This window comes from Parathielavia appendiculata, assembly GCF_033297405.1.
Source record: "Parathielavia appendiculata strain CBS 731.68 unplaced genomic scaffold N657scaffold_11, whole genome shotgun sequence".
Classification (NCBI taxonomy): Eukaryota; Fungi; Ascomycota; class Sordariomycetes; order Sordariales; family Chaetomiaceae; genus Parathielavia; species Parathielavia appendiculata.
In genome coordinates, this window is record NW_026944230.1 from 49,677 (window position 1) to 76,669 (window position 26,993).

Consider the following 26,993-nt stretch of genomic DNA (forward strand, 5'->3'; position numbering starts at 1 on the left):
AACCACGCAAAAAGCTTGGTTGAGACCCAGACAATGCCCATTGGAGCAGCGGAAAGGAAAAGAGGTTAGGTGCTCAAGTTTGAAAATCTCCAATGTCACGCTGCCGGATCTGCGCCACCGTCGCGCGGGGTTACGCAGGGCAGCGGGTAAGCTAAGCGGGGGGAGTGGGGTGCTGTTTCGGTTGATGAATTGGGGAAGGCACCCCCGGTTCCTCCATGACACAGAAATCTCCGGTGACGGCGAGACAAACTTGAGGTGACGGGAGTATTGCGATTCATCCCATTCAGTGTAACCATCCTGTCCTCCGCGAGCCTCATAGTACGATTGCTGAGTCTCTTGTTGTGGGCGCCATTACCTTAACCACCAGCTGTTGTCGGGATAAGGTTCTAAGTTCGTCATTTCCCGGCCTGGACCCTGCGATCAGCGCCGGTAATTTCCCGCTTGGGCCCCAATGCCGGGGGACGTCCGACCAGGGCAGCACTCCGCCAACCGGCCAGACCGGAGGATCACTTCATGTTGCTCCTGACACATATCGCAGTGAAATCCGGTCTTTCCTCTACTGAAGTGCCACGGCGTCAGGCCCCAATGGCTCGCCAGATCGCAGATCTGGCTGGCTCAATCATGTACAAGCACATGTATCACAGTTACAGCGGCGGCTAGTCACACACTCGGGCAGGTGCAGCTCTGCAGGCCGGCCAGCCGGAGGCCCGGGCAGGTATACCCAACACGATTCGCGCGGGCCGGACTGATCGAGTTGATATTCTTCCATATCTCTGACGAAAAGGAAAAAAGCTTCGTTTACTCCCGGTACTCCGTACTGGGCTGTTGGCTTGTGACAGTCAATCATCAGCGGTAATCTGAATCGATGCCTCGGGATTTGCAATCGACAGTCTGCGCAATACCGTGACCTTTCTCCTGTCTTTTGCTCCAGCTCCTACCTTACCAAGCATCTTGAATCCCCTAATGTCGCGAGGAAGCCACCTTAGGCAGAGAAAGCCACCTACATGTACCCAAGCCCAATAGAGCCTCGCTCAAGTTCAGAGCGACAATGACGTTCAACAGGAGATGCAGCAATGTCTCTTCTCCACTCTATGGTATACCTACGTAAGTAGTCGCCATGTACATAGACCTGTCCTTAGTAGAAGGTCACACTTAAGGCCAGTCTAGTGGTTAGGGGCCGATGACGCAGTCTCACTGTTGAGTGATCAGACAGACCATTTCTGACATCTTGATCCAGCAAAAAATTTGGAGCGCTTCTTCTCCCTTGATCGTCCCCGGTGTCATCTCGACAAGCCACCGACTACAAGGATGCAAGGCCTCAGGCCCATGGAGAATTGTCGAGACGGGGGAGCGGAACGGGATATGTTTAGTTTGCTGCGTCAAACGAGGGACTGAGAAAAACACAGTCCATCCCTGTTAACTGTCTGTTTTGTTACCTAGCGTGGAACTTAAAATTGCTGGCGTCGCTTCGCTCGTCAGTCGCGCGGCCCTTCGCTACGTTACGGGGCGCTTCCTTCCTCTCTCTCGCTCCTGGCAATTTTCCTGTCCCTGTTGGAGGACAATCGGCTCATCAACTGTTCGTACTGTATACTACTGTGTTCATTATGGTGCGAGAGACGAAGCGCCAGAAACCTGTCCGTCGGCCAATGATTCCCGTATACTGCAACTGCATTGAATCGTATCTAATTCGACTAGCTACCCTCGTCACCACTGTCACGTGGTGACCCCAGACCCTTGCGAAGTACGCCCTCGACTCGGGCGTCGCCATATGAGGCGGGGGGCTGCCCGCAAACCAGTACAGCCCATGAGAGTGACTGCTCCCGCGACCTTGCCACTCGTAACGGCACCAGAAGTCCTCCATATTGAACTTCTTCTTCAGTACAATGTCCCGGAACAACGTATTGCGAGAGTGGAAGTGCCAAGCCGCGATGTGTGGGTTCTCCCGAAGGAGGCGGCGGGACTTGGCCATACGCCTCGGTTCGTCGAGAGCCTTCCACTCCTCGTACTCGGGCATGTGTTGATATAGGCTTTGCCAGTGCAAGTCTGCCGGGCTCAGGGTGATGAAGCTGGAGGGGACCCCGATGCAGTGTGCGAAGGACTCGCACTCGCGGCGTCGGCGGCACCAAAATGGGCGCGTCCCCTTAATTACGCCAGCAAACCGAGAAATCCTGTTGAGAATGGCTTGGGCCTCGGGGGTGTCAGGGTCGGCGAGCGCCTGCTGGAGTGCCTCCTTCGTCAGAGGCATACTGTGGGTCTTGCTGACAAAAAACTTGCTGTGACCCCTAGCCTGTTGCCGCATCAACGTGTTTAGTGCGATAAAGCGGAAGCTGTGGTGCCTGGCAAACCGGCCATCCTCCCACTTCAACGCGTGCTGGATGTAATCCTGGTACGTGATGCTGCGCTGTCTAGGCTCGACGAGGTCCGCTGCGCCACGGGGAAATAGAGTGGGACAGGCCAACGAGAGCAAGGCGTACTTCTGGTTGACTCGTCGAGAGGAGTACGCCGGAAGGAGGGCATCTGCAGCTGGTGAGCGGCACGGGGATCAACCGCCTGCAAAGGCACCTGCTCGCTAGTATCGCTGGGGCCATCGTTGATGCGGCCATGGATTTGGTTCAGCTCCGAGTCGTGAATGAGCAGGTTCGGCACGGCAGCCTCGTCGGCAGCCTCTGCATCGTCACCTTCTTCCTCAACCGGGCCCAAATCCGCAGGCAATCCATCGAGGTCTTCGACCTCGTGGATGCTCAGCTGGTCAAAGACGTCGCCGTCCTCTGGCAGTTGCGAGAGATTCTCGTAGTTCCAAACAAAATCCCTGTAGCCAGGGTGATTGGCTGCAAGAAACTTGAGCCAGGCCTCGACTGCGGCCCGGCGGACACGGAAACGGCGGCGGAATTGGCAAGACATCTGCTCCACACCCTCGGAGCCGCGGGGACGGAGGATAACGATGTCGAGGTCACTGGGCAGGAGAGGGAGCTCGGAATACGCCTTGCCGACGTCTCGCAGAAAGTGTACCACATGCCCACGATACTTGTACTGTTGTCCCCGGACCTAAGCTGTGTTAGCCCTGACGCTCACCTGCGACCAGCCGCTGCATACCGTGAAGATGTTAACGCTGACATGCACCCTCGCAATAAACATCTCCTCCAAAGGCTCCAACTGCGGTAACTCGGCCGGGACAGATCCAAAGTCGAGGTGATTTGCGGCTGAGAAGTATAACGGCTCGTCCTGTTTCTTCTTATCGTCCTTGTCGTGACAGCGCTTGCAAACCCCATCGGCCATGAGCTTGATGTCGAACCAGCGCTCTTTGCAGCGGGGGCACCGCTTCATCTCCTCCGCTCCGAGCGCTTCATCAAACTCCCTCTTGATCGCAACGTCTTCTGGTGACAGCGGTGACTCTTGATCGTCGCCCGAGAAGTGCGGACCAGGCTCGTCGAAATCGCGTAGAGGTGTCTCGCAATCACGAGAGGGCCGAGAGGGCTGACCAACTGGGTTGCGGGCATGTGGTGGACGGCCGATTGTGCTAGCACGAGACAGTCCAGGGCGTGAGAGCCGGGGCCGCCCGCGTGGGCGGCCACGAGACTGCGACGATGACCTGGAGGGAGAGGAGCGGCGTCGGGGAACTCGGCCAAGGCGGGGCAGCTGTGAAGATGAAGGAGCCTGTGAATCGTCATCGTCATCCCCCACAGCACACTCCTCATCCCGAGCAGATGAGACGAAGCTGTCGTCGGAAGCTTCTGGCTGCTGTTGACGGAGTAAAGGACTCATTGTCGGAGTCTGAGAAGGTTCCTCGCCGTGGCGCCGTTGAACGCGGTGCTGGCGCTGAATGGCCGAAATCTGGCCACGAGCAGCCGCCATCTCTGGGGTGTCGGTGTCAACGCGCCCGCCCTCGTGGTACATGCTCGCAAGAACCCTATGCGTGAGGTTCTGCCGCGGCGCAGATGGACTGGGGCGGGAGTTGAAGGCGCGGCGGCCGCGCGGCGGGCGATCGCACTGGCTGCCGAAATAGCAGCATTCTACGCATGTTCCTGGTGTACCAAGTCAGCTAGTCAGCTTGGAAATGAAGAACGATAGAATGGAAACAATTGAATCGTAACTGATGCCCTCTGCTTGTCCCGGCAATCCAGGCACTTTCTGACAATCCTGCCGTTACCACGACGATCCAAAAACTGATCGATCGGCTGCTCAACGTTGCAGTCGCGACAAACTTTCCACTGCGCTTGAGGGACAGCGCCCTCCATAGTGACAGAATAACCTGTCCATAACGGGAATACTCTGAAACCAAGAAGGAAAGAAGCTGGAAATTGGGTGGTTGCAGGAGGGCAACATCGTAGGTCGTTGTTGACGATGTCGAGAGGCCATGTAAACAAAGTTGAGGACAGGAATTAGGTGGGTGCGGCTAGCTTCGCATGCAGGCGGCATGGAAAAGGCCAGCCTGCGGCACAGCCGAATCAGGCAAGTAGTGGGGCGCAAAGCCACGGACCAGTCCCCAGGGGCGGATAAGAGGGCTCCGCAATTCCTTATCAATTTCCGTCAACTTTCCCATAGTAATTTCCAAAAGTTTGGCAGCAAAATTGTCCTCCGGACAGGATGAAGAAACAGTGGCACACTGCCTAGTGTTTGACTCGAGGTGAGTAAGTTTGTTTTCCCTCTTTCAGTTATCTTTTTCTCGCTCTTTGTTCTCTATATCCGTGTCTTTTCTCGATCTTCTTTTTCCATGCCGTTTTCATTCCCCCCCTGGTTCTGTACTTTTCTCTCAGTCCCCTCTTTTATATTCTTCGTTTCTTTCTCCAATTTCCTACCCTCTTCCTCTTACTTCCCACTTTTCTCTTCTTGCCCAAGGCCTGCCTTGTGCCACACCACACTAGGAAACAAAACCAGACTGGATTGCAAACTGATGATGATTGCGAGGGTTTGTGGTGCTTGAAGTATCCTTGGTCGTCATAGGGGATTATGGCGGAGAGGATCGGAGCTCGGACACGGATTTCAGGATAGACACAGGTGGTAGTGTATCAAACCACAAAAAAAGCAACAGGAACATGTTGAACAGAAGATTATGATTCTGAGATGAAGTGTTCTTCACAGATTTCCGGGTGGCAACTTAAGTAGCAATGGATGAGAACCAGGGATGCTAATTAACGGATGATTGAATCGTTCGGCTGGAACTTTCCTGGTAGGGCTGCGACGGTCGAGGGTGACCAAGCTGTTTCCATAGCCACAGTTGACAAACAACTTGGTCTGGTGTGTGCATTTCAAAGACAAACATCCCATGTACCGAGAGTCACCATGGCCGCGGGAGAGGGTGGCTCGGATTGGGACGGGTGACCCCCACCTGACCGACAAAGCGTTTTAGGAAGAGGTAAAGGTGAGAAAAATCATAAAATTGAGTCGATGACCTAGAAATCTGAGAACGCTGAGCGCCTATAACCCGTCCCAATGGCAGGGCTACAGCCGGCTGTGGTCAAAAGCTGACCATCCGGCCGTGCTGGCTTGGTGTTGATGACGGAACGCTTGTGAGATGAGGCTCTGAAAGCGTGGCGGCTATATTACTGACAGACTTTCATGTGAATGCGGCATTGCTGAACAATTCAAACGGGTTCATGCGAGTCGGGTCTCAAGTACTTCGAGATGTACGGGAAATTCACGTGCATACCGCAGGAGGTTGTTGAGGGTTTCTTTTCGGTCGGCTCGGCAACAGCACACCTGGGCAAAGCAAGACGGATCCTTCTCACCCAGGGTACTTGTTCCATTCGTTGGTTCTCTTCTCAACACAGTCATATGTCGGTCCCTAACGTGCATTATCAGCGAGTCGTGGGTGTTAGCGAGTCGTGGGTGTCAGCGAGTCGTGGCCTCCGGTATTTTAGTGTATATCAGACGAAGAAAAAATGGTTCAAAATTGTCAAGGTGCACTAACAATTTTTAGTTCATCTTCCTATTTTGCACCTGCAAAAAATAACCTCAGGCCACGACTCGCTGATATCCACGACTCGCCGATAATGTTCGTTACTGCTTTTGCAAGCTTGCCGCAGCGGTCGAGTTCCTGCCAGCAATTGCCCGGCGGAGAACCTCGGAAACCTTAGTTGGGGGTCTGGGAACGTTGTTTTTTCGAGAAGACCTGTTCGGGCTGGTTGTCGTCGAGAACGTCGATGTGGCCCAATGTCCGTCCGACCGCCTCTGCTGGGTATGTCAAGTCCACGACAAGCGAACGCAAGCCGTATAGGATTCTCCATGTCAGTCAAATACGGGAGCGACAAAAGTCTTCCCGAGGACGTGTTGGCAGTGTTGGCACCGATCTGGTCCAAAACTGGGTTGGTGTGCCTGCAGTTGACCATAGAATGCAGTCCGTCGTCACGGCCGTTGCATGCATGTCGTCAATGCCAAGAGCCGTACCCAGTCAGCACGACAAATCACCGGGTTGTGGCGTCCCTCAATACGAGGTCCGCCCTGCCGGTTGGGGCCGGCCCGGCCAATGGCGGGTGCCGATACCCCGCGCCGACCGCTTCCGGGACTTGTGCTGTCACTCCACCGTATCGTGACCGCCATGACAATGGGTACATGTTGCCCAGCGACCAGATCTCGTAAAAATCCCAGCAGGGAGAGCGTCATGGCCTGGTCACCAACTCTGGACTCGGTCCGGTGGCCAGGCAATCCTTTGTGCCGACCTGGATAAGTAAAGCCGTTTCCCCCAGGCTGGTGACACGAGAAAGCTCTCCAAACACAATCGCTCAACTGTGCACCGGACCGACTGTCGTTCGTTTTTCAGTCCACGATGCGCTGCTCGCTTGCAGTCTTCTTTGCGGCCGGGGCTGCTGTGTAAGTCTCCAACGTGAGACTGGCCTTGCTACAACTTATCAGGTATGCTGACCTACCTCGCACAGCATCGCCCCCGTTGCCGCCACCGACAACCACCACACCACGCAGCCTCCTGCGTCGCAGACTGGCTGTCCAACCGTCACGGCTACCAAGGAGCAATGTCGCACCTGCGCCGTCCCCGCGTGCGTGGTCTTGAGCACGCTGACGCAGAACTGTGGCTGCCCCAACGTCCCGGCCACGTCGTACACGTCCTTCCCCTGCCACGAGCAGTGCAAGGGTCTCAGCTGTGCAACCAGCTACACCATCGTGACGGCCACGGGCTGCTCGACGACCTCGACCAGCACGTCCACCTCGAGCCTGCCGCCGGTGTCCACCACCAGCACCGTGACTAGCACCAAGACCTCGTCCACTTCGTCGTCGTCGTCGTCCTCCTCCTCCACGTCATCGTCATCGTCCAGCACAAGCAGTTCGTCGTCGTCTTCTACCAAGACCAGCTCGTCGTCGTCTTCTACCAAGACCAGCTCGTCGTCGTCTTCTTCTACCAAGACCACCAGCAGCAGCACCAGCACGGACGACTGCGAGACCTCCACCACTTCGGCCCCTCCCAAGACTTCCACCACCACCAAGACAAAGACGACGACCACCACCGAAGACTGCGAGACGTCGACCCCTTCCGTCCCTCCCAAGACCTCCACCACCACCAAGACCAAGACGACCACCACCACCGAAGACTGCCCCGAAACCTCCACCACCACCAAGACCAAGACGACCACTACCACCGAAGACTGCCCCGAAACCTCCACCACCTCCACGGGTAGCTTCCCTCCCTCGCACTCGTCTAAGCCGCCGCACTCGTCCAAGCCCCCGGCGACCACCACCTCCACCGGCAGCTTCCCTCCCTCGCATTCATCCAAGCCGCCTCACTCGTCCAAGCCGCCGCATTCCGGCGGCAGCAGCTTCCCTCCCTCCACCTTCACCTCCAAGACAACCTTGACCATCACCACCAAGACAGGAGGCGGTGGTGGCCAGCCTTCGTCGCAGCCACCTGCTACTCGCCCGCCTGCGTCGACGACTACGACGGGTAGGGCGCCGGGCGTGACGAGCAGTATTGCGACTGCTGGGGCGAATGGGCGGGCGAGGCCCTTCCGCCTTTGGTAAAACTATGGAAGGAAACGGTACCTACCGTGTTACCGCATGGGTCGGGACGTACAGGAGACGAGGAATAAGAGGGTTGAGGATTGATATTGTGGAGGATGAAAAGGTTACGCTCCCTAATGATGAGATGAACATAATGTGATAATGCCAGGATGGGGACGACGGGATTGGGGATACGAATACCGGGTGATATTCTCATGATGTCGTGTGTGACCTGGATTTAATTAGTTAGGTAGTAATCTCACTAAATCCGATATGTCGCGCTTGGTGTTCAAGTTCCGTTTGGCGAATGCGAGGCAACGTGATACTCGGCGTGCAGATGCATCTTTCAGGAAGAAAACTGGGAAGTTGGAACTGACGGGAGGGAACGGAAAGGGATCCCATCTGCGGGGTCAGGCAGGGGTTCCAACCCCACTTATAGCCCGACCTGACTCACCCCACCCGGGCTATCTCCAAGACAACCTGGTGATATGCAACTCAGGCGGGAGACCTGAAAGCTTTTCGGAAGATACCAGGGAATTCATATTCCCAGTCCGCTCAGCTTTGTCAGTTCTGAATCTGTTGGATTGAAAAGGACACCAGTTGCAGCTCCAATAGCAGCAGATTGGGGCCCCACCATCTTCTGGTACAACTGGCTGTTCAGCAGAATCAGCCATCTGGATTTTGGCTCATGAATTTCCGTCGACAATGGCATCGGCACTCACGCGCTACAAGCTCGTTTTCCACGTGCCTCCCTCGGCGCTAGACGCCTGCAAAAGCGCCATCTTCGCTGCCGGAGCGGGGCGGTATCCCGGCCCAGGCAACTACACCGAGTGCTGCTACACCACGACCGGGACCGGCCAGTTCCGGCCCGGCGCCAGCGCCAACCCCCACATTGGCAAGGTCGGCGAGCTGGAGACGGTCGAGGAGATGAAGGTTGAGACCCTCTGCGTCGGCGAGGACGTCGCCCGCAAGGCGGTTGCGGCGCTGAAGAAGTAGGTCGTCCGCGCGGCTGGACATGCTGGGGTTGGATGTACGGCACAATAACTAACTTGGGCAGGGCACATCCGTATGAGGAACCTGCGTACGAGGTGTACAAGTTGGAGGACTTTTGAGATTGTGTAATGGAGCGTCCAGTCAACAAGCCTTGATTTAGGTCGGCATGTTGCATGAGTTCAGTTGGCGCGGTCTCCCTTTTAGTTGCCAAGATCAGGCACAGGACGAAGCCTACCACACCTACCACTGGAAATCTGTTGGCCTTGAGAGGGACCTCATCGCATGCAGTAGCTTCAGCTCAGGCGCTAGCAAGCAACGCTGACAGGGCATTTACAGTACGCAAATAAACGTCACTTTCCCAGATCGACAGTTGTGATTGACTGCATGTTTATATGGGCATCTCTTGGATGATTGCCCCTTAGTGTCAGCCGACATTGCCTCCCTCAACCGCCTCTTCTTCCCCTTCTTCCTCTTACCGATACCCTCTACCGCCACGTCACCGACGTGACATTGGCCCTCCACGGCTTCGGATCAGGCGAAGCGCACCGTATGTTCGTGCCCGAGGTGACACAGGTGTACTCCGGCACCTGGGTCCGCACCTCTCCGCTGAAGGTCACCCTAGAGACCGTCACAATCAGCACATCCCGAACGTTCCTCAACTGGTCCCAACAGGCAGCATGGGCGGATACGGGACAACTTACGGACTCCCCGGATCCAGATCCGCGCACCGCCAATCCACCTTCAACCCCAAGAACCGACTCGCCATGTCATACCTCATCTCACACCCCGTCGGAGCCAGCGCGGTATCGCCTACCGCGTAGAGCTCGCACTTGTCCCACGGCAGCTCCGACGACGAGTTCGTCGAAACGTTCGAGACATGCACCCCGTCGGCAACGAGCGTTCCACCATTCCCCGTCGGCTGCCGTCCCGGGCCCCCCGTCTGCAGCTCCATGTCGAACTGGGCCCTGACAACCTGGCTGTTGGATGTCGTGGTCTCGGTCTCGAAGTTGTTGAGCCACCAGGCCGGCGAGACGACGGATGCGATGGTGCAGCTGTCGGCTGTGGAGAGCGGGTCGTTGAGCGAGTAGGGTTGGAGCAGGGCTCGCGAGGTGATGTTGCCGGAAAAGGTGCCGTTTGAGCCGCCGGTGCAGAAGGTCGTGTTTTCGTCGGGTAAGACAAAGTGTTGACATTCTAGGGGAAGAATAGTCGTGCCGGAGGCCGTGATGGAGACGCTGGTGGGTTGAGGTATTAGCGGCGGGTAAAAGCTGGGACAACATGAAGGGGTCGACGCACGGCTGTGCCGGGTCCTGATCGTCACAGAACCAGGTCTGATTGACGGTCAACCCGAAGGTCCTGGGGTTAAATGAGAGCGTGGTGCCGATCTGGTATTTGGCTGGGCGGCGATACGCAGTCTGGCCCTGGCAGGTCAAGAGCTGAGGCCCCTCAAGGTCGGCAGAGAGAGCTCCCGCACAGGTGGCACTGTAGCCCAATCCGTCGTTTCTGACGATAACAAAGGCGCTGGTGGTTCTCCCAAAATTCATCTGTGTGGCTACCACCTCCCATGCTGGTGTTCTCGACTGTGCCGTGCAGCCTTCGGTGTCGTGCCCGGGTGGTCCAGTGACGTACGCTGGGGTGATCTTGACGGGGGAGAGCAGGGTGGCTTTCATGAGCAATGGCTTGATAGATTTGCAGGTCGTGGTCTGGCTCTGTGTCGTGCAGTCCAGCGGTACCGAGGAGTTGCTGACAGCCGTGAACGTAATCCTGCAGCATCACGACGTGGCACGTCAGTCAACGCCGGGTAACAGAGAGACAGGAATCTTACGGCTTGGTTGGACTAAGGTCGCTGCAGGACCAAGTCTCATTGAACATGAACCAGGCTGTCGAGTAATCGGCCTGGAAAGAAGCGACCAATGTCACGCCCGAGCTGGTGCTGTTCCTTGGAGAGCATCTTTGCCATCCTGCTGTCGCGTTGGCCAGGGAAGTCTGGCATCTCAGCTCAAGCGATGTCTTGGTGGCTCGGTTGAGCGCCTGGAAAGAGGCAACCACGGCGCCCCCTGATGTTTGAGACTCAAAGTTCTCAACCAGCCAGCTCGGTGCTGTAAACGAGTTGGTGGTGCACCCAGCGGCTAATTGCGCTTGAGCGAAGACATTGCCAATTGCTGGGCCAAGAACAGCCGTCAAGACTGCAATGGACAAAATCGAGGCCATCGCTTGCTGATTCTCTTTTCTCTGCTTCTTCTGGCCCAGGACGAGATGCTGGACGCATCCTCCCAAAGTGACGGCCATGCTGAACCTTTGTACACTCTGATCATGACTGTGCTTGCCCATAACCCCGCAGCCCGGAGAATCCAGGGACGTGATAATTTCCTCAGATGAATCCATCTCGGCTGTAATGACCTTGCCGCTGCAGAGCCGCGGCGTTGAAGAAGAGCCGGCAGTTAGCCTGATGATCAGTTTCCAACTTCCTCGAGTCTGAAGCTGGCAGCACGACCTGGAAATTGGATCTCCTGCATCGGAAAGGTCACAGATGTCCGCTGATCTGCATCCAAGTCAGTATTCGAGAACGTTCTGCAACTTCTCGCAGACTCACAGGCGACAAGTAAGATGAGGTGGGAGACACAGCATCGCCTAAGCTGCAATAAGAGTTGAGAACAAAGAACCGTACCTGCATTGACAATCACCTTTTGCCCAACACCTGTTAAGGACAGTTTGATTGATGATACAAGTCTAAAACAGCCCTGAGCTCGATCTGCTTTTTCCAGTCCCCCGGACAACAGAAGTATCCCCCGACTGGACCCATCCGTCCCCATCATCTTTCAATCGATCCCTTTCCCACCAGAACAATGGGCATGCTCAAGGATGGATCTATCAAGATATCATCCCTCGCCGCAAGCCAGAATCAACACAAAAACAAACCCCTAGACCCTTCCCATCAACCCGATTCCCGTCCCGCCTACTCGACTGACTCCCTTTCACCAGCCCTGGCGGTGTCTCCCTCTGAGAAACTTTCAGATTTCATCGGTACCGTCCGAATCGTCTATCAGAACCTTTCCCCAGTCACATTATCCTCCAGCAGCAACTTCCTCTCAATCAACTCCCCTTGCCCTTACCCTTCCAATCCTCAGTCACCACCTCCCTCGCCATGTTCTTGAACCCTTATGATCATAGCCGGGAATCTCCCCTTCTTTCGGAAGTGGAAGGTGTGGCGGCATTTCTGGACCAGGCTGGCCCTTCATGCACTGGGGCAAGCCCAGATTCTGCTGGGGGCGAGTCCTTGTCCACATCCACGTGCTTGCAGCCTCGACTCCCTTCCCAGCAACTCAACGCCTCTCCAGCGACCAGCGCCAGGACCCCCAAAACTCTTTTCTTTCTTTCTTTTTTGTTTTTTGAAACCTCCCCAGCGCAATCGAAAGCAACCTGGACTCCCCCGAGTTGTCCTACGACCAACCCCAGGACACACCGAGCGGTGAGTTCCCGCATCGGGTATCTCCCGGGTAACCTTGCATTTGGTTGATCGTCATCTCGCGTCCTTTTCCAACACCTCATCGATGCTGGCAAGAGTGTAGTTGTTTGGGTTTTAGGTGATGGTCCGCCTCGCGGTAGAGGAAAGCAAACATCTTCAGGGAGATGCTGCCCTTGTCGCGGCTGAGGTGATGATTCCTCGAGCCCGTACAGTTCGAGTACCCGTCCGAGCGCGGGGTGTCTGGGTCGGCTTCCCGAAAGAAATGCGTTTTAATCTGTGGCTTCGAGGTAGTCGAACGCTGCGAATCGAGTTCCGTTCCTTCGGAGCAGAGCCCTTCGAATCCGGCCGCAGCCTCAAGGATCGGGCTCTTCGTCGTCGTCGATGACAATGGGCGCCTGGGCAACCGATGGTGCCGTTATCGGCGCAGCAGTCGAAAGGCACACGGCAGCATGGGCAGAGCTGAATGTTCATGTTGCCGCCGTCGGTGGCAGCGGCAACCTGGGTTGGCAGCGGCCATGGCGATGGACGAACCGGACGAAGCGTGCGTGACAATGCTGTTGTTGGACTCGGGTCATGCAGTGCGAGGCAGCAACCGGCATGAAGACCTTCCGCTCGACCTTCAGGATACCTCCGCGGAAGAAGGTCTGAAGGTGTCACGCAGACGATTTCGTAGCCAGCCACCTCTCGTCACCTCCTCTGTGCGCCATCCCTCCCTCCCGGCCCTGCTCACCCAATCGTCTTTCGCCAGGCACCGGCCGGCAGGCTGGGATGCCATCGCGGACCAGACGGCGGCCCTGGCCGGTAAAGCGGGCGCGGCCGAATCGCTTGTTATGCATGCCATAGTGCGATCGGGTCTTTGGGGTGGCAGTCAAAATCCGCATGGGCCGGTTGCCGCAGTACATCTCCTGCATCTCTAGCAGAGCGCGCTGCTTGTCCGACTCGTCGCTGGGACCAACAAACCCATAGCCGCGGGTTGATTTAGGCGCCGGTGTTCCCAGCCGTCTCCTCGGAGCCGAGCTTTCGGATTCGGCCGCGGACTTGCTGGACGGGTATCTCGACTGGAAGAGAGAGGCCGATGATGAAGGCCTCATCCATCCAGCCCTCCATCTTGCCCATCCTGTGTGAAGTGCTAGCTCAGGTGCACCCGAATGACTTTCTGCCAAAGCCGACTTACCACAGGGTCTTCTGGATGTCCTTGATACTTGAAAGTATCCATAGAAGCAAGCAAGGCTTGCATGGCGATTATCCTTGGGGATGTGTGCGGCGGTGGGCAAGCCCACCATTGACTCTTACCGTTGCATGATGCGTTATCCAATCCAGCACCCGGAATCGGAGAATCCAACTGCCGGACGTCAGCATCAAGCCACCGGATGGCTGTTGTCGTCATCAGACTGTGAGGAAGTTAGCAGGTTGTTGTTCATGAACTGCAAGGGAATGTCAGCAGACGCACCTCTATTTTCGGTTTCCTTTTTCTTTCTTTTTGACAATATGCCACCTCTCCTGATCACCCACTCTCGTGCCCAGGTGCACATGAAGTAGAATTTCCCCTTGCGTCAGAGGGCCAGCCATGACGGCCGCGGCAGTGGGTTTTTCATGGCTCTCCTGCACTCCTCCGCGACCCAGTCGTCCATCTCCTTCTTCTTGCGCTCGAAGATCGTGGACCCCTCCATCATTGATGCTGGTGTCCGGGCCGAAACGGCTTTGTGTGTGCGGGTTAGCAGGGTGAACATGAAAGGCAAAGCAACATGGGCCAAAACATACCTAACTACCTTTCTTGCAACATCTCTGGCGGACCACCAACCAACCAAGCCACTCGATACGTTGTTCTGGAACCGGCCCCAGAAAAGACGAACGCGCGAGTTGTCGATCGGGTACCCTTGCATCTGGTTGATTGCCATCTCGGCGGCATGGCGGTGAACGAATTGAACGAAGCCACAGCTTTTGCTGGGAGGAATCTTGATGTAGGTGATCTCTCCGAAGCTTTGGAAGTATGAACGAAGTTCATCTTCAGATGAGAGGTGAAAGAGATTGATGAAGCCAAAGGTAAAAGGCAAGGCAAGCGGCCAACGTTCCGCCGTGAAGGATCCGCGCAAGCCATCGACGAGGAATCAGGAAAGCCGTGTCTCGGGCTCCGTGGATTGGTTTATCGGCTGCATCCACGGCGCCCCTGACCATCTGAAGATGCCTTACCCCGGGCCGAAACGACTCTGTGTGCGCGTTAGCAGAGTAGACAGGACATAAAACGCAAAGGAGACTGGTCAAACATAATTTCTTGGGCCACCTCCAGGCGGGCCGGCAATTCACCAGCCACCACCCAACGCGGTGTGACGCCCAGTTGAGTTTGAAAACACGGTTTGCGTTAGCCATCGGTGTTCCTGTTCGGATCGAGTGCCTTCTGGGCAGCATTTTTGTCGAAACCGAGAGTCCTGGAAACATGAAGGGAACGGAGCTTCATCCTCAGTGACGTAGCCCGAGAGATCGCCGACGAACACTGGTATTGTTCGGGTCCGTGAATCGGTTCATGGGCTGCATCGAGTTGAACGGCGCGGCCTGACCATCCGAGAATGCCTTACTCCAGGCCTGAAACAACCCTGTGTGTGCGTGTTAGCAAAGTGAACCAAAAAAAAAAACGGGGGGAACACTGGCGAAACATACTTTCTGGGGCATATCCGGCGGGCTGATAGTCCACCAGCCACCACCCAACGTTCAGTTGAGCTCAGGGTTGGACTTGAAAACAAGGGCTTGAGTTGGACGTCGGTGTTCCGTTCAGATTGAAGGCCTTCTGGGCGGCTTCTGGGTCGGGCTGGGTGACTGAATTGGACTTGGAACGGACCGTCTTAGAGCTGCGAGACGGGGCGGGCTAGCTGCCAATCGACAAAGTAATAGCCGGTGGCGGAGGCAATGAGACGAGCTTTGCGTGTGCGCTGGTTAACAAGTGTGAACATCAAGGGCAAAGAAGATTGGCCAACCTTACTTTCTTCCTGCATCTCTGGGGCGCCAGCTCTCGGCCAAGCCACTACGAGCAGCCCAGTTCAGCGAACTCTCGACCTCAGAGGCCCTCAGACTCAACGGGACATCAGTTCCAAACTCAAGCCTTAACGAGAAGGGTTGAGATGGGCACCGAAGTTCCTTTGTGACTGAGAGCCATTGGGCGGCCTCTGGGTCCGGAAATTCAACGGAGCCGTAGCCAGCGTCAAAGGCAGCGAGGCTGGACTGTGAACAAAATGGTCAGCTGTGGACATGAATCGAAGGTAGAATGAAGAATATACCTAACTGTGGATTGTCTTGTCGGGTCACCATGAAGGGAATCTTGACTGGAAGAGCTGGACCAAGACGAACTCGTTGACCTCGAAGCCAAGGTCACAACGGAGCTCGTCTTTCTTCTTGGCCCTCTCTTCTACTTCTTGGGGGAAACGCGCGAAGCCGGCACGCTGGACCACGTGTGATTAGCACATGAAAGGGCATGGATCGTTCCCAGGATGGAACAAAAGCGAAAAGAGATGTGAAAGTGGGCACTTACTGGCTTCCAAAGCAGTCTTTGCAGGACCTTCGCCTCCTCTGTGCACCCTCTCTCCCTCTCAGCTCAAATATTGAAGTTGAGCTTGCGCACAGTGAGCCCAGCAACTAAACGCCGAAATTGAGGCGGATCAGGCACCGCCCACTCCTGTCCTTACTGGACAGGGCACTGGAAGTTCTCGGGCGGCCCCATACGCATGCCCGCATGGACGGCACCGGAGACTGTGTGAAACAGTGTAGTTAGCATCATTTCTTCCAAGCGATGCGAAGACGCGTGGATGGACGGAAGAGAATGGTAAGGACGCGTGGGCGGATGGAAGAAGATGGAGAGACCAAGAAAAAAGGAAGAAGCAACACAGAGAAAAGGGCCGGAATAAAGATATGGTAACTTACCGCGGAGCTCCATCTCAGAGATGATGGCTTTGTACCATGTCTCTTGAAGGCTGCCGTTCTCAGCCCAGAACGCCTTCGACCAAGCCTCTCGGTAGAGCCTCCTCCATGTGACGCCCGAGGTGATGAAATGGTCGACCAAGTGAGTAGCTTGGGCAGCCACGGGTATGAAGCTCACCGATTGGCGGTGATAGTCGAGGACTTCGTCGTTGTTGTTGCTGTGAAGATTGGGCCAAGGGTTAGCAGGCAGGGCCAAGAGGGCAGAAGGCATGATAGGTGAACAAGAAGAGGTCAATGAAGCAGACGTGGTGGGTGGGCTGATAGGGAGGAAGAGGTGGCGTTTTGAAGAGAGCATGGGGCGCGACATGGTGAAGGAGTTGTGGAAGCCAAGGGTAAGGACAAGAGCAAGGAGGAGGGCAAGCGGCCAAGAGTCGCAAGGCTGAGAGCGAAGACAGGCAGCCAAGAGGGAAGAAGAGCCAGGAGGGAAGTAGCCAAGAGGGAAGAGTCCAATGAAGAAGAGTTCAAGAGGGATGAATCAAGAGGATTGGTTGCTCCGGTCGCATGATTGAGTTGTCCTTGGCCGGGGGCGGTTGGTATGTTCTGACGGAGAGCCCCAGAGGGAAGAAGCCAAGGAGGAGGTAAGGTGAAGACGAAGGCTGTGATGACTTACGACATGGCGGCGTTCTGCAGAAACTCAATGTATTCGTCTTGTAATGGTAGGCTGTTGAGAGCGATATAGACTGGAGGTGCTTGGTAATGACTCGAGATTTCGTCGGTGATGGTTTCAACTTTGGTGTTGAGGCAGGATGAAATCGGTTGTTTTTATAGACGAGCAGAGAGCAGAAGCGGGCGCCTGTAAGATTGCCACTTTGCTGCAACAACAGTTCATTCGACTGCCAGGTCGGCAAGCCCGGGGAGAAGATCGTCAGGGTAAGTGGAAAATGCCCTCCTACAACGCACGGGGGGTTTAGATGAGAAGTCGGCCACGGCCAACTGCCCACACCACGAAGCACACTGAAACAAGCCTGAGATGAAGAAAATGCAGGAAACATTACTTTAGACACTAGTGAGTATTGAATATCTATCGTTTGTCTTGTTGCCAGTGATGGCCGTCGTCGAGTTGTGATCGGGGCAAGCATATCGGTGCCAGAGTCGGACCACGCAAGCCCGATTCAGCACTCTACAGTCACCCTCCTTTTTGACCACAAGGCTAACATGCTCCTCAGAAGGTTCAAATACTCATGCTTTGTAAAGTAGAGAGTCAGGAGTCCTGAAAGCCAACTGCGGCTTTGATGTTGCCACAACCGAGCGATTGTCACGGTGTCAAACTTGAAGAGTGGGCAACAATTTTCAAAGAGAGAATCCTTAGAAGACAAACTACTGTTAACATATCTTCAAGAGCGTTGGGTTGGATTCAACGCCGGTGAGCCGTGTTGTCAGCAAGGTCCAGTGGCCCTTTCGGTCATGTCTGGTGCTGACCCGACCAGGACTCAACATCCATGCTGCACCGCATATCAGCCCACATCCCAATCTGTTGAAATGGACACTGAGTTAACATGTCCTATTAAAAGGGCCCATTTACTCATTGATTGAGCTTCTTGTTGCGCTCGACAAAGACTACCTGATTCTAGCCCGTGTCGCGGAGACAGAAAAGACACACGAGGGCAAGCTACCGCACCCAGCTACAAGGAGGAAGCACACAACAAACATGGAGGCAACTGGATTGAACAAACTCTTGAGCAAGGGATGTCTTGGACATACTGGCTTGTTGTTGAATAAAGGGGTTGAGTTGGTTTGGTCGGCTCAGCGACAGGGCCCGCTGACCGAGGTGAACCATGGTGTACTCGAATACCAAGTGTCAGCACCGAGATTATAACACTGCATAGACAGGCTGTCAAGAGGGTGATCACAACTGAGCGGTGAAGGGTGCTGCCAACACACATGAATGTTAACAAGCGCAAGCACCTCATGGAACGACAGGGCCACATATTTGACTGGTAACGGCCACATCACACTGGCATAAGAAGAAGGGGAAAGCCGATCACGTTTAAAGACAAGCTGCCAGAGTGAAGAGCTCTAGTCAGCAGGACAGATCACTGCCAAGGCCATGTTCCTCCGACTGCAAGCACGGTACCCTACCGAGAGCTTATGCGGGGGCTGCTCGAGGGAGACAGACAAGTCGGGATTGAAGAACACAGACCGAGATCAATTGGACCTTCAAGACGAGGGATGGGTTTCTTGCAACCCTGGTGCTTTCTATTACTTCAAGGCGCCGGGAATCACCATCAGGCCTTGTTCCATGTCTAACCGAAAGGCTACCGTACTGCCGCCAGGCTTCCTTCGTACGCGGCGGGTTGCGAGACTCGTTCAAAGACACCGACGACCCCTTCTCGTCCTCCAATTCGATCTTCCAATTTCCCAGTAACTGGTAATCTGCCATTAATCTCTCCAGGAAACCGGGGGCTTTCCGGTTCTTCGCACTTCTCTTCAAAAGGACCGCCGAGGTAGGCACACGCATGGTGTATGTGTTCCTTCGGAATCGTCGCGCTGCTCCATGCCTTGGGAGGATGCCGCCATGGTTAGAAGCGACTCATTGAAGCAAGGGAAGCTACTGCGGCGCAACTGCACATGTGGGGTACGTCCGTAGTTGCGCGGCTTCTGTCACACTATGATTTGCGTCAGCAAAGACAGCACTGAAATCCATGCGAGGACACGGGGACGGGGCAGCATACCTTTCCTTACTTGCGGCAGCCTGGAAAGGTTGCTGGACCCTGTAGCGGGGTCGCAGGAGTCGGGACGGGTGTACAAGGCACGGAGTATTTCCGGGACGTTCGCAGTGCCCGGCACCGCAGTCGGGCTCGGGGCTTCCCGTGGTTTCCAGGAAGCGCAGGTCACCTGCACGTGTCGATGACATGATGGCCTGGATACTGATGATTTAGCGTTAGAGAATGGCATTGCTTGTCCGAGCGGCAGAATAGGTTTGTCTTCTTTAGAACAGACGTTGAGTGCTAAGATAGGTTGCGCCCAAGGCTGAACCTGGAAAGTTTGGAACCTGAGGCTAATTGATGGCACAGGATGTAGTGTGCATGTGGGATGGCTGCCAGTGGAATGACTCAAAATGATCAAAACTCCAGGTAGGAACCGTTCCAGAGATGTTTGATACCAATTCCGGACAATCATGACTTACTCCGAGATACAGGTACGTTATGTAAAAGCCGTGGCGACAGAACCGTATTTCTTGGTTCGTCCAGCGCAGGCCTGTGAATCAATGGGCACACTGCTTGCTCAATTATTGTTGTCCATTGACCAACGTCAAGAACAATGTATTGTGCGGCCTCTTGTCTTTACGCTGCGGGCCGGGCCGCTCACGAAAAGGAGGCATTCCAGCGCCTCGGCACCACATTCAACCTCTTGCATTACAACGCCCCCTCGCCGGTCATCACTTCTGTCTATCCTGCTAGACTATAACTGAAAAGCAACATTTGAATTCTCTATCAGCATCTTGATATTGATAAGTTGTGTGATGTGATACCAACTTCATGTTCTGGCGAGTACTCCTGGCAACCCCTTTTCAAATTTTATCACCCCTGAAAATAGATATAAAGGGGCAACAGTCTCGAACAGCCTGCTTGATAATTAGTTACTGATGTTCAACTCATGCGATTTCCACGTTCATTTATTTGTTTTTCCGGTACGTTCTTTTAGTATCACTTTGCTCTAGCTATTGCATCATCAAAGTTAATGTTATTGGCCGCCAAAATGCGTGGCCCCGTTGCCATCCCGGCGTTGCCGGGGTATCTGTTAACCCCTTCTTATGGCCTAATCCATGATATCTCAAGAACATGTTCCCGGCGCCGGATGGGATATCTCTGGCGGCCGCTCGCCCGCATCGCCGTCGATACCGGCCGGCCTGCAAGGGCTTCCAAGCTCTAACTCTCGGCAAGCACACGGGAGGACACGAGGAGATGATCAGAAACCCACATTTTCAAACCGGTAGTTTCCTCTCGTACTCTCTCTTCTTCCCCCAGACCGGAGACTCCGTCATCTTCCGCAGCCTTCTTTCCACCTCCCGCACCTCACTTTCTGCCCGTCACTCAATCGGCGAGCGGTTCGTCACCGAGACCGGCATCGCTCTTACGCCGATGTGTCTGGAGCTGTTGTCCTGCGATGATGACAGGAGGCATAGTTGGTGGGGGTGTACGGCATACCACCATAAACACTCGGCGAAGGGAATCCGATCCGCCAAGCGGTACCGCGAACGAGATTGTCGCCCGCCCCTCGGACGGTGACGTCCGCGAGCTGAAGGGAGTGGACGAACTCTACTTCACAAACAAGCGTGTTCTCCGCTTTCTCGAGCCGGACCCCCTCCCTCAAATCATCAAAGCGACTGGCTGACCTGCGTGTGCTGCGCCTCAGGTTCCAGGAGTTGGCGCGGTGGTCAAGGGAGGACAAGCGTTCATAGAGAGAGTGTGAGTGAATCCACACTTGACAAGCAGTAATCGTTTCATGACGTGAGCTGATCCTGATTTCTTCGCATGCATCCTCGAAGCCTTCGCCGAAATCCCGAGCATCCTGCCGCTCGAAAAGGTCCAGTCGCCCTTCGGCGTTGCTCGCCGCGGAACGAATTAACCATCAAGCCCAGCAACTGGCGCGACCGGTTGGCCACAGACCGGGCCGCCGCTATGCTCCGCCACCTGTCGAGCTTCCCGTCGTGCACCGTCCTGCGGCTGTCGGGCCAATTTTGCATCCCCGTCGACTTCTTCGACAGCCTCTCCGCCGTCGCCAACCCCTTCCCGGCGCTGAACGTGTTCCACCTCGACATCGGACCCGACACTTCCGACGGCAAGTGGTTCTTCGTCAAGGATGAGACGAAGCTCGCGTGGGAGAAGGCGCGCCAGGGCCCCGAGCGGGCCAACTACGTCCAGTGCACCGAGGATGGCATCTTCCCGAGCAACCCGTCCCATCCTACGAGCCCGGCTGGAATGACGACGGCTACTGGCCATACATGGAGGCCAAGTTATGACGAGTTCGCATACCTGGAGGAGAAGGACCTCCTGCGCAGCTGGACGCTGCCCGACGACGAGACCGTCAACCCGATGCTGCGCGGCGCAACGGGCGCCATGGGTAGGGGGCCCAAGATTGAGCAGTTTACGGTGCGCTTAAGCGACAACTTCGACAATGTTGTCTGTGATGTGAACTGTGTTTGGTAGCTGCGCGCCTGGAGCGGCCAAGGTTCCATAGTCACTGTTGACACCCTGCTGCTTGAATCTAGGCACCTATACACTCTTGACTGCGCAAAACCAAAGCAAGTGGCCTGGGTTCCTGTTTTACCACTTGGAGGGAGGGTTTGGAGACTTGACCCAACCTATTATTTGCAGTATGCTTTGGGAGGCTTTATCGACAAGATAACTCCCAGGGTTATTCCACGTCCCCATCAGTAAGGTACCTCTAGCAGTTCGGAAGATCCCAGGAACAAAGGGCCAAGATCGTGATCGCAACCGATCCGCAGTTTTGAATATCTCCGGTGGGGACAGACGCGACCAAGTTGCGGACTCGACAGTTGACGCCGAGAGGTGTTCAGCGGAGAGGAAGCGACTGTCGGCGCGGTCCTGCCAGGTTTAGGGAGAGGGCCAAACAACACAAGCGGTTCTTTGTTTCCGTGTGGGCTCTGTGAGTCAGGTAGCAAGCACTTAAGGTCGGTGTTTGCCGATCTGAAGGGTTCACGCATGAAATACAGATCGACTCAAATGGTTTCGAATACCATACATTGCCATGTCGCTCGCCAAAGAGGCCAACTTCTGACATGCTAACCTACCAGGGCGTTCACTGGAGCATTCCTGTCTACCTTGTCTACTGGACAAGGCTTGTCATGCAAAGAGAGGGCGATGAAGCAGCAAAATGAGCGACAGTGAACTGCAAGCTCTGCCTCGGGTGTCGGATCAGAAGGGTTTCTCGGGGCTTTCGTCGAGTTGAAGAAGCAGTTGGGTCCCGGACATGCTGAGGTCGATGGCAAAGCCTGTTAGAGACGAATCATCACAGTCATTCTCTTCAAAACATGTCACTAAACCGACATTTGTAAGCACGTTGCGAAGGCTTACGCGGAGCGTCCCTGACCGCCCCCTCCCAACCCGGCTACATGTAGCCGACACAACGCCCGGCTGACCAACGCAGACTTCAACACGCACCCGATAATAACCATCCCCGAGGAGGAAGAGTTTGTCGCTTCCGCGATCGTCCGTCCAGGTAGCACCGCAGACGCGCAATACATCGGTCATTATGCAACAAGTACCCCGATCCCATTGTCTGGTTTTTACCTCTATGAGTCGGAACTGTACCTTGACGTCCGCCTTCCCCTCTTCATGATGGATTACATCCTGACCTTCTCATGCATGTGCAGTAGGATGCGACGGTGCAGCCCTGCGCGTTTGAGGGTCGGTTGTCATTGACCTTTGTTGCAAGACGCATCGAACAAAATCAATCCTCGACACCAGCGCCAAAGACTACACCTGTGACCTGCCTCGAGCCATTCACGTACGCGATAGGTAACGACAAGGACCTGGACGCTCAGGTATGTCTTCTCCGGAAGTCACATGCCGGTCGGGCACTGACTGGACCTCTGATGTCGACATTATCCGGCCCTACCGTTTCTCCAACAAACAAACTCGAGAACCTCGCCCACGCCCGCCACGTGACGCAATCCATCGCGTGCTTGTTGGAGAGGAAAGTGCCGAAGGGAGAGGACCTCGTATTGGGCCCTGCACGTGATGATGTGCTTCGCCTTCATGCCAAGGCATTCGAGTTGGAGTCTGACTCAACTCACCAACCTCAACACACCATCCAGCATTGCGCGTCATCTACACAAACATTCACCATCATCGACAAGAAAAAACTCGCCCAACAATGACCCTCATCACCCTCGCCATCCGCGAGGAGCTCACCGCGCTCTACTCGGCCCCCACCCGGCATTACCACTCCCTCAACCACATCACCGCCCTCCTCGCCCTCCTCTCCGCCCACCGCCACCGCTTCGCCGACCCAGACGCAGTCGAGGCAGCCATCTGGTTCCACGACGCCATCTACGACGCCCGCGCTCAGGGCTCTGCCAACGAGAAGCACAGCGCCGATCTAGCAGTCGCCCGTCTGGCCGGCCTGGTCGATGCCAGACGTCTGGGGTGGATCCGCACCGTCATCGAGGCCACGGCGACGCACACCCTGCCCACGGGCCTCGACGACGGCGAGGCCAGCGATGCGGCGCTGTTCCTGGATATGGACTTGAGTATTCTTGGGGCTGACGAGGTCGAGTTTGATGAGTATGAGGCTGCTGTGCGGAGGGAGTACCAGTTTGTCGATGACGAGGGGTGGAGAGCAGGCAGGGCGGCTGTTTTGAGGAATTTCTTGAAGCGCCAGAGGTTGTACCATTCTGACTTGTTCCGGGGTTTGTATGAAAATGCCGCGAGAAGGAATCTGACGCGGTCGTTGCGGCGTCTTGAGTCGTAGGGGCGGGCTGATAGTGTTGATTTAAGTCACGGAAGGTACCTGACAGTCTCTATTCCACAGCTGGCTGGCCCTCTTGAGAAGGTGTCCGGTCTGGTATTTCGGAGGGCGTTACTGACAGTTATTGATGAGCTGGAGGTCCAAGGCGGTGCTTGTTTGCTATGACGTCCAAAACATTGGATGAGTTGCATACACGTGTACAGGCAGACGTGATCCTTGCTATCAGGTGAATACCGGAGCTGCGAAGGTGTCTCTAAATAATCTCTTAAGAAATAAATAGAGAAGAAGGAAAGAAAGAAAGAAGAACAAAAGAAGGAAAGTGAAAACAAAGACCCCTGGGCAAACTCCAAGCCAGCGTGGCCTGTGTGGTGGCACTATCAGGCTTCAGCCACGTCACGGTTTCCCCATCATTTCTTTAAGCTCTGTCAGCTCTTTCTCGATGTCGGCGTAGTCCTCGTCCAACCGTTTGACCGCGAGCTGCTGGACTTCAACTTCGTCTTGCAGGCTAAGGCTGGATGGGTCTTTGTTTCGTCTGCTTCGTGAGTATCATGCGGATGATGTCGTGAGCTCTCGAACGTCAGGGTCTAGTGACTTGAGTATGTTGTCCATCTTCTCTTTCACTTTGTGCATCTTGTCTCGTATTCTATCCTTTCTTTTTTTTTATTTCTTTCTAGCTGCTCAATTCGGGCGTCAGTAATCTTGGGAGACAGCTGCTGGAAAGGTCGGGTTTTCTTGACCTGGCCACAGTGACAGCGTTTCCCGGCATTCCACCGCGCCGAATCTACTACTTCTCGAGGCCTGGCATTGAAGAAATCATCTTCATTGCTTGCCTTGCAAGTTGTGTTCTCTCCGCGGCAAATATCCAACAGTTTGAGAAGCCATATGGTGGAACTGTGTAATCTGCTGGGTATTTCCAACTTTGAACAACTGCTTCAAGTTTGCCATGACTCAGGGTTTGGGGGATCATTTTAGAATAGACTCAATAGAGACGTGAATCATGTCTACAAACTACAATCCACCCAAGCAACGCGCTTGTTGTTACAGCTTAAGCAGTCAATATTTGGACCTGGACGACGCCAACCTCGACTGAGGTGGACTTGGAAGGACAACGCGTTTCAGTTTGTGTTACACGGCAAATCGCACCAAATGGTCCGAATTAAAATCGGCACCCTAACCCTACCCTACTACCCTTAAATAACCCCTGAAGCTTGAATTCGGTGAAGTCGCTGCTGCCTGAAATTGCCCCGATTCGGTTGACAGAACATGAGAAAAGACAGGGCCAGTTGTGATACCAGGACGCTTCTCCTTGCTCACCTTCTCCGACATAAGCGGCTGTCGTTTGAATTCGGCAAATGCCTACATGCAGCCATCAAACTCTACATGTCGACGTATCGCGGCATGCTCACGACGTCGGGTTTGTGAGGCCGCCCATGGCAAAGAGAAAGGCAGCCACCACACCGTCGGGCCGTGCAACACGAGACACTGAAGCGTACAGAGAACTGGAATGGCTCTTCCCCGGGCCTTTGGTCCTGCCAGGTGACGGCCTGGCCATCGACTCCAAAGAGCCGCCTCAGAGCCTCCGGTCATGGATCGGCGAGAAGATGCGGAACCCAGTCACGCAGCGGAGAAAGACTATCTACATCGTACCACCCCCGCTGATCCCAGCTGACTCGGCCTTCTCCGCCGCTGTCAGCAGCTGGACCGTCCCGCATAAGCGGTTGGCGAAGAGATCCGATGCAGCCTGCAATCCGCCCGACCCCAAGCACGTCCGCCAGTACCTCGAGGCCTTCTACCACCCTCTCCCGGTCAAGTTCCTGCCAGGCGACGTGCGCTTTGTCCCATGGACCGACGATGAGCCCGTCGAGCCTAATGCCAAGAAGGGACCCAAGGCGCCGCCCCAGATCCGGTACCTCGGCCTGCAAATCGGCGATGGCGTCACGCGCATCACGACGCGCCGGTGCCCAGACGAGGTCTACGCGCGCCAGTTCAGTCTCAACGACCTCCTGGACGCGGCCATCGCAGCGCTGCCAGCGGACGCATACGCGCTGGTTATGCTGACGCACCACGACCTGTACGAGGACGACGACGACGATTTCTGCTGCGGCCGCGCCTACGGTAGCAGCCGCGTGAGTGTCGTCTCGGCGGCGCGCTATCATCCCGTGCTGGATGACTCGGTGGGAATTGATCGGGAGCATATGTGGCCGTTCTCGCATTGCAAGGCATATGTAGAGCAACTGTGCCGGGAGGGCGAGAATGAGCCGGAAGCCGTTCCCCGTAACTCAAAGCGGCAGAGAACCGCTCCCTACCCCGGGCCGGACACTCTCGGGCCTGTAACAACCGAGAAGCAGCAGCAGCAGGCCATGGCGGACGTCATCCATGCAGCGCTTGCGGCGCCCGATCCGCAGGCCAGCCCTGCCGGTCTCTGGCTGTCGCGAGTCGCGCGGACGGTCGCGCACGAGCTGGGCCACTGCTTTTGCCTGGCACATTGCTCGTACTATGCTTGCGTCATGCAGGGCACGGGAGGCATCGCCGAGGACCTGAGGCAGCCGCCGTATTTATGTCTGGTCTGCCTGGCCAAGCTGACGAGGGCCATGCGGGATGTGGCTAGGGAGGTCGACGAGACGCAGTGGCTGACTGAGCGGTACACGGCGTTGGCTCGATTCTGTGAGACGTGGGAGCAGGTGGGCCTGTTTGCTGGGTACCGCTGTTGGCTGGAAAGAAGGATTCAGGCGCTCAGGGCTGCAGCGTCCACTGCAGAAGCTGGACGTTAAATGGAGCTTGCTGGCGTTGAGGAGGGATCTCAGAATCTGGACATAATATGAAGATCGCCAATGATACCTTATCACGTTATCCCTTCAAATATTAGCTGAGGGGCAATTGAGTTCGGATATCCTGCATAAGCCGGCTTGTCGCGGCTGGCAGAGGCTCTCATGAATGCCCCTCCATGCAGCACGAACGCGCCCTACCGGCGACAGCCTGCGACACGGCGCTGTCATTGCTGCAGGAAGGCCCGCTTGGCGGCCGAAGATGCGGAGACGTTGTGTTTCGCGGCAGGTGGAGCGCAACCGACCTTAATCAACGAGTGAGTCAACCTGAAGAACTCGAACAGTCACATAAGCTAACACGTTGCGTATAAATCCTATCCCGGTCTTCACTCTGACTCCCAGTTAAGTATCTCAAGCTCAACTGTATT

General features: G+C 55.5%; 10 protein-coding genes across 10 annotated transcripts; 5 read left to right on the forward strand and 5 right to left on the reverse strand.

The window, feature by feature from the left end:
• Window positions 1-2,193: 2,193 nt before the first annotated feature.
• Window positions 2,194-4,009, reverse strand: N657DRAFT_107313 (uncharacterized protein). Its single transcript, XM_062785758.1, has 2 exons — window positions 3,094-4,009; window positions 2,194-3,045 (listed from the first exon to the last, which is right to left on the reverse strand). The coding sequence occupies exons 1-2, from the start codon at window positions 3,892-3,894 to the stop codon at window positions 2,362-2,364; spliced, it is 1,485 nt and encodes a 494-aa protein (XP_062645241.1). The 5' UTR covers window positions 3,895-4,009; the 3' UTR covers window positions 2,194-2,361.
• A 2,668-nt stretch (window positions 4,010-6,677) lies between these two features.
• Window positions 6,678-8,226, forward strand: N657DRAFT_673298 (uncharacterized protein). The gene is made up of 2 exons (XM_062795682.1): window positions 6,678-6,807; window positions 6,873-8,226. The coding sequence occupies exons 1-2, from the start codon at window positions 6,764-6,766 to the stop codon at window positions 7,963-7,965; spliced, it is 1,137 nt and encodes a 378-aa protein (XP_062645242.1). The 5' UTR covers window positions 6,678-6,763; the 3' UTR covers window positions 7,966-8,226.
• Window positions 8,227-8,452: 226 nt separating this feature from the next.
• N657DRAFT_692027 (uncharacterized protein) lies at window positions 8,453-9,187 on the forward strand. The gene is made up of 2 exons (XM_062797137.1): window positions 8,453-8,936; window positions 9,002-9,187. The coding sequence occupies exons 1-2, from the start codon at window positions 8,650-8,652 to the stop codon at window positions 9,054-9,056; spliced, it is 342 nt and encodes a 113-aa protein (XP_062645243.1). The 5' UTR covers window positions 8,453-8,649; the 3' UTR covers window positions 9,057-9,187.
• Window positions 9,188-9,264: 77 nt separating this feature from the next.
• On the reverse strand, window positions 9,265-11,145 carry N657DRAFT_622752 (uncharacterized protein; the record flags this gene model as incomplete). Its single annotated transcript, XM_062790656.1, has 4 exons — window positions 9,265-9,555; window positions 9,639-10,169; window positions 10,231-10,698; window positions 10,760-11,145. 4 exons carry the CDS (start codon window positions 11,143-11,145, stop codon window positions 9,423-9,425), a joined length of 1,518 nt encoding a protein of 505 aa, XP_062645244.1. The 3' UTR covers window positions 9,265-9,422.
• An 842-nt stretch (window positions 11,146-11,987) lies between these two features.
• N657DRAFT_647635 (uncharacterized protein) lies at window positions 11,988-12,661 on the reverse strand. Its single transcript, XM_062793362.1, has one exon. The coding sequence runs from the start codon at window positions 12,415-12,417 to the stop codon at window positions 12,100-12,102; it is 318 nt and encodes a 105-aa protein (XP_062645245.1). The 5' UTR covers window positions 12,418-12,661; the 3' UTR covers window positions 11,988-12,099.
• A 92-nt stretch (window positions 12,662-12,753) lies between these two features.
• N657DRAFT_692029 (uncharacterized protein) lies at window positions 12,754-13,512 on the reverse strand (the record flags this gene model as incomplete). The annotated part of the gene is made up of 3 exons (XM_062797138.1): window positions 13,153-13,512; window positions 12,932-13,044; window positions 12,754-12,859 (listed from the first exon to the last, which is right to left on the reverse strand). Exons 1-3 carry the CDS (start codon window positions 13,489-13,491, stop codon window positions 12,754-12,756), a joined length of 558 nt encoding a protein of 185 aa, XP_062645246.1. The 5' UTR covers window positions 13,492-13,512.
• Window positions 13,513-14,235: 723 nt separating this feature from the next.
• Window positions 14,236-14,412, reverse strand: N657DRAFT_536661 (uncharacterized protein; the record flags this gene model as incomplete). Its single annotated transcript, XM_062787785.1, has 1 exon — window positions 14,236-14,412. A coding segment is annotated over one exon (177 nt), but the record flags the coding sequence as incomplete, so codon positions are not given.
• Window positions 14,413-20,988: 6,576 nt separating this feature from the next.
• On the forward strand, window positions 20,989-21,516 carry N657DRAFT_682569 (uncharacterized protein; the record flags this gene model as incomplete). The annotated part of the gene is made up of 1 exon (XM_062796495.1): window positions 20,989-21,516. The coding sequence occupies one exon, from the start codon at window positions 20,989-20,991 to the stop codon at window positions 21,514-21,516; it is 528 nt and encodes a 175-aa protein (XP_062645248.1).
• A 1,462-nt stretch (window positions 21,517-22,978) lies between these two features.
• Window positions 22,979-23,960, forward strand: N657DRAFT_107514 (uncharacterized protein). Its single transcript, XM_062785760.1, has 2 exons — window positions 22,979-23,838; window positions 23,933-23,960. The coding sequence occupies exon 1, from the start codon at window positions 23,207-23,209 to the stop codon at window positions 23,801-23,803; it is 597 nt and encodes a 198-aa protein (XP_062645249.1). The 5' UTR covers window positions 22,979-23,206; the 3' UTR covers window positions 23,804-23,838; window positions 23,933-23,960.
• A 397-nt stretch (window positions 23,961-24,357) lies between these two features.
• N657DRAFT_657571 (uncharacterized protein) lies at window positions 24,358-26,571 on the forward strand (the record flags this gene model as incomplete). Its single annotated transcript, XM_062794825.1, has 2 exons — window positions 24,358-24,362; window positions 25,167-26,571. 2 exons carry the CDS (start codon window positions 24,358-24,360, stop codon window positions 26,569-26,571), a joined length of 1,410 nt encoding a protein of 469 aa, XP_062645250.1.
• Between the last annotated feature and the right edge of the window lie 422 nt (window positions 26,572-26,993).

Excerpts from the sequence above, each read along its gene's own strand:
- N657DRAFT_107313 (XM_062785758.1), bottom strand. The coding sequence starts at position 3,894 with ATGTACCACGAGGGCGGGCGCGTTGACACCGACACCCCAGAGATGGCG. Across the intron at positions 3,046-3,093 it reads TCAGCGTTAACATCTTCACG|GTCCGGGGACAACAGTACAA; the intron begins GTATGCAGCGGC and ends AACACAGCTTAG.
- N657DRAFT_673298 (XM_062795682.1), top strand. The coding sequence starts at position 6,764 with ATGCGCTGCTCGCTTGCAGTCTTCTTTGCGGCCGGGGCTGCTGT. Across the intron at positions 6,808-6,872 it reads TTTGCGGCCGGGGCTGCTGT|CATCGCCCCCGTTGCCGCCA; the intron begins GTAAGTCTCCAA and ends TACCTCGCACAG.
- N657DRAFT_692027 (XM_062797137.1), top strand. The coding sequence starts at position 8,650 with ATGGCATCGGCACTCACGCGCTACAAGCTCGTTTTCCACGTGCCTCCC. Across the intron at positions 8,937-9,001 it reads GCGGTTGCGGCGCTGAAGAA|GGCACATCCGTATGAGGAAC; the intron begins GTAGGTCGTCCG and ends TAACTTGGGCAG.
- N657DRAFT_647635 (XM_062793362.1), bottom strand. The coding sequence starts at position 12,417 with ATGCGGGAACTCACCGCTCGGTGTGTCCTGGGGTTGGTCGTAGGACAA.
- N657DRAFT_107514 (XM_062785760.1), top strand. The coding sequence starts at position 23,207 with ATGACCCTCATCACCCTCGCCATCCGCGAGGAGCTCACCGCGCTCTAC.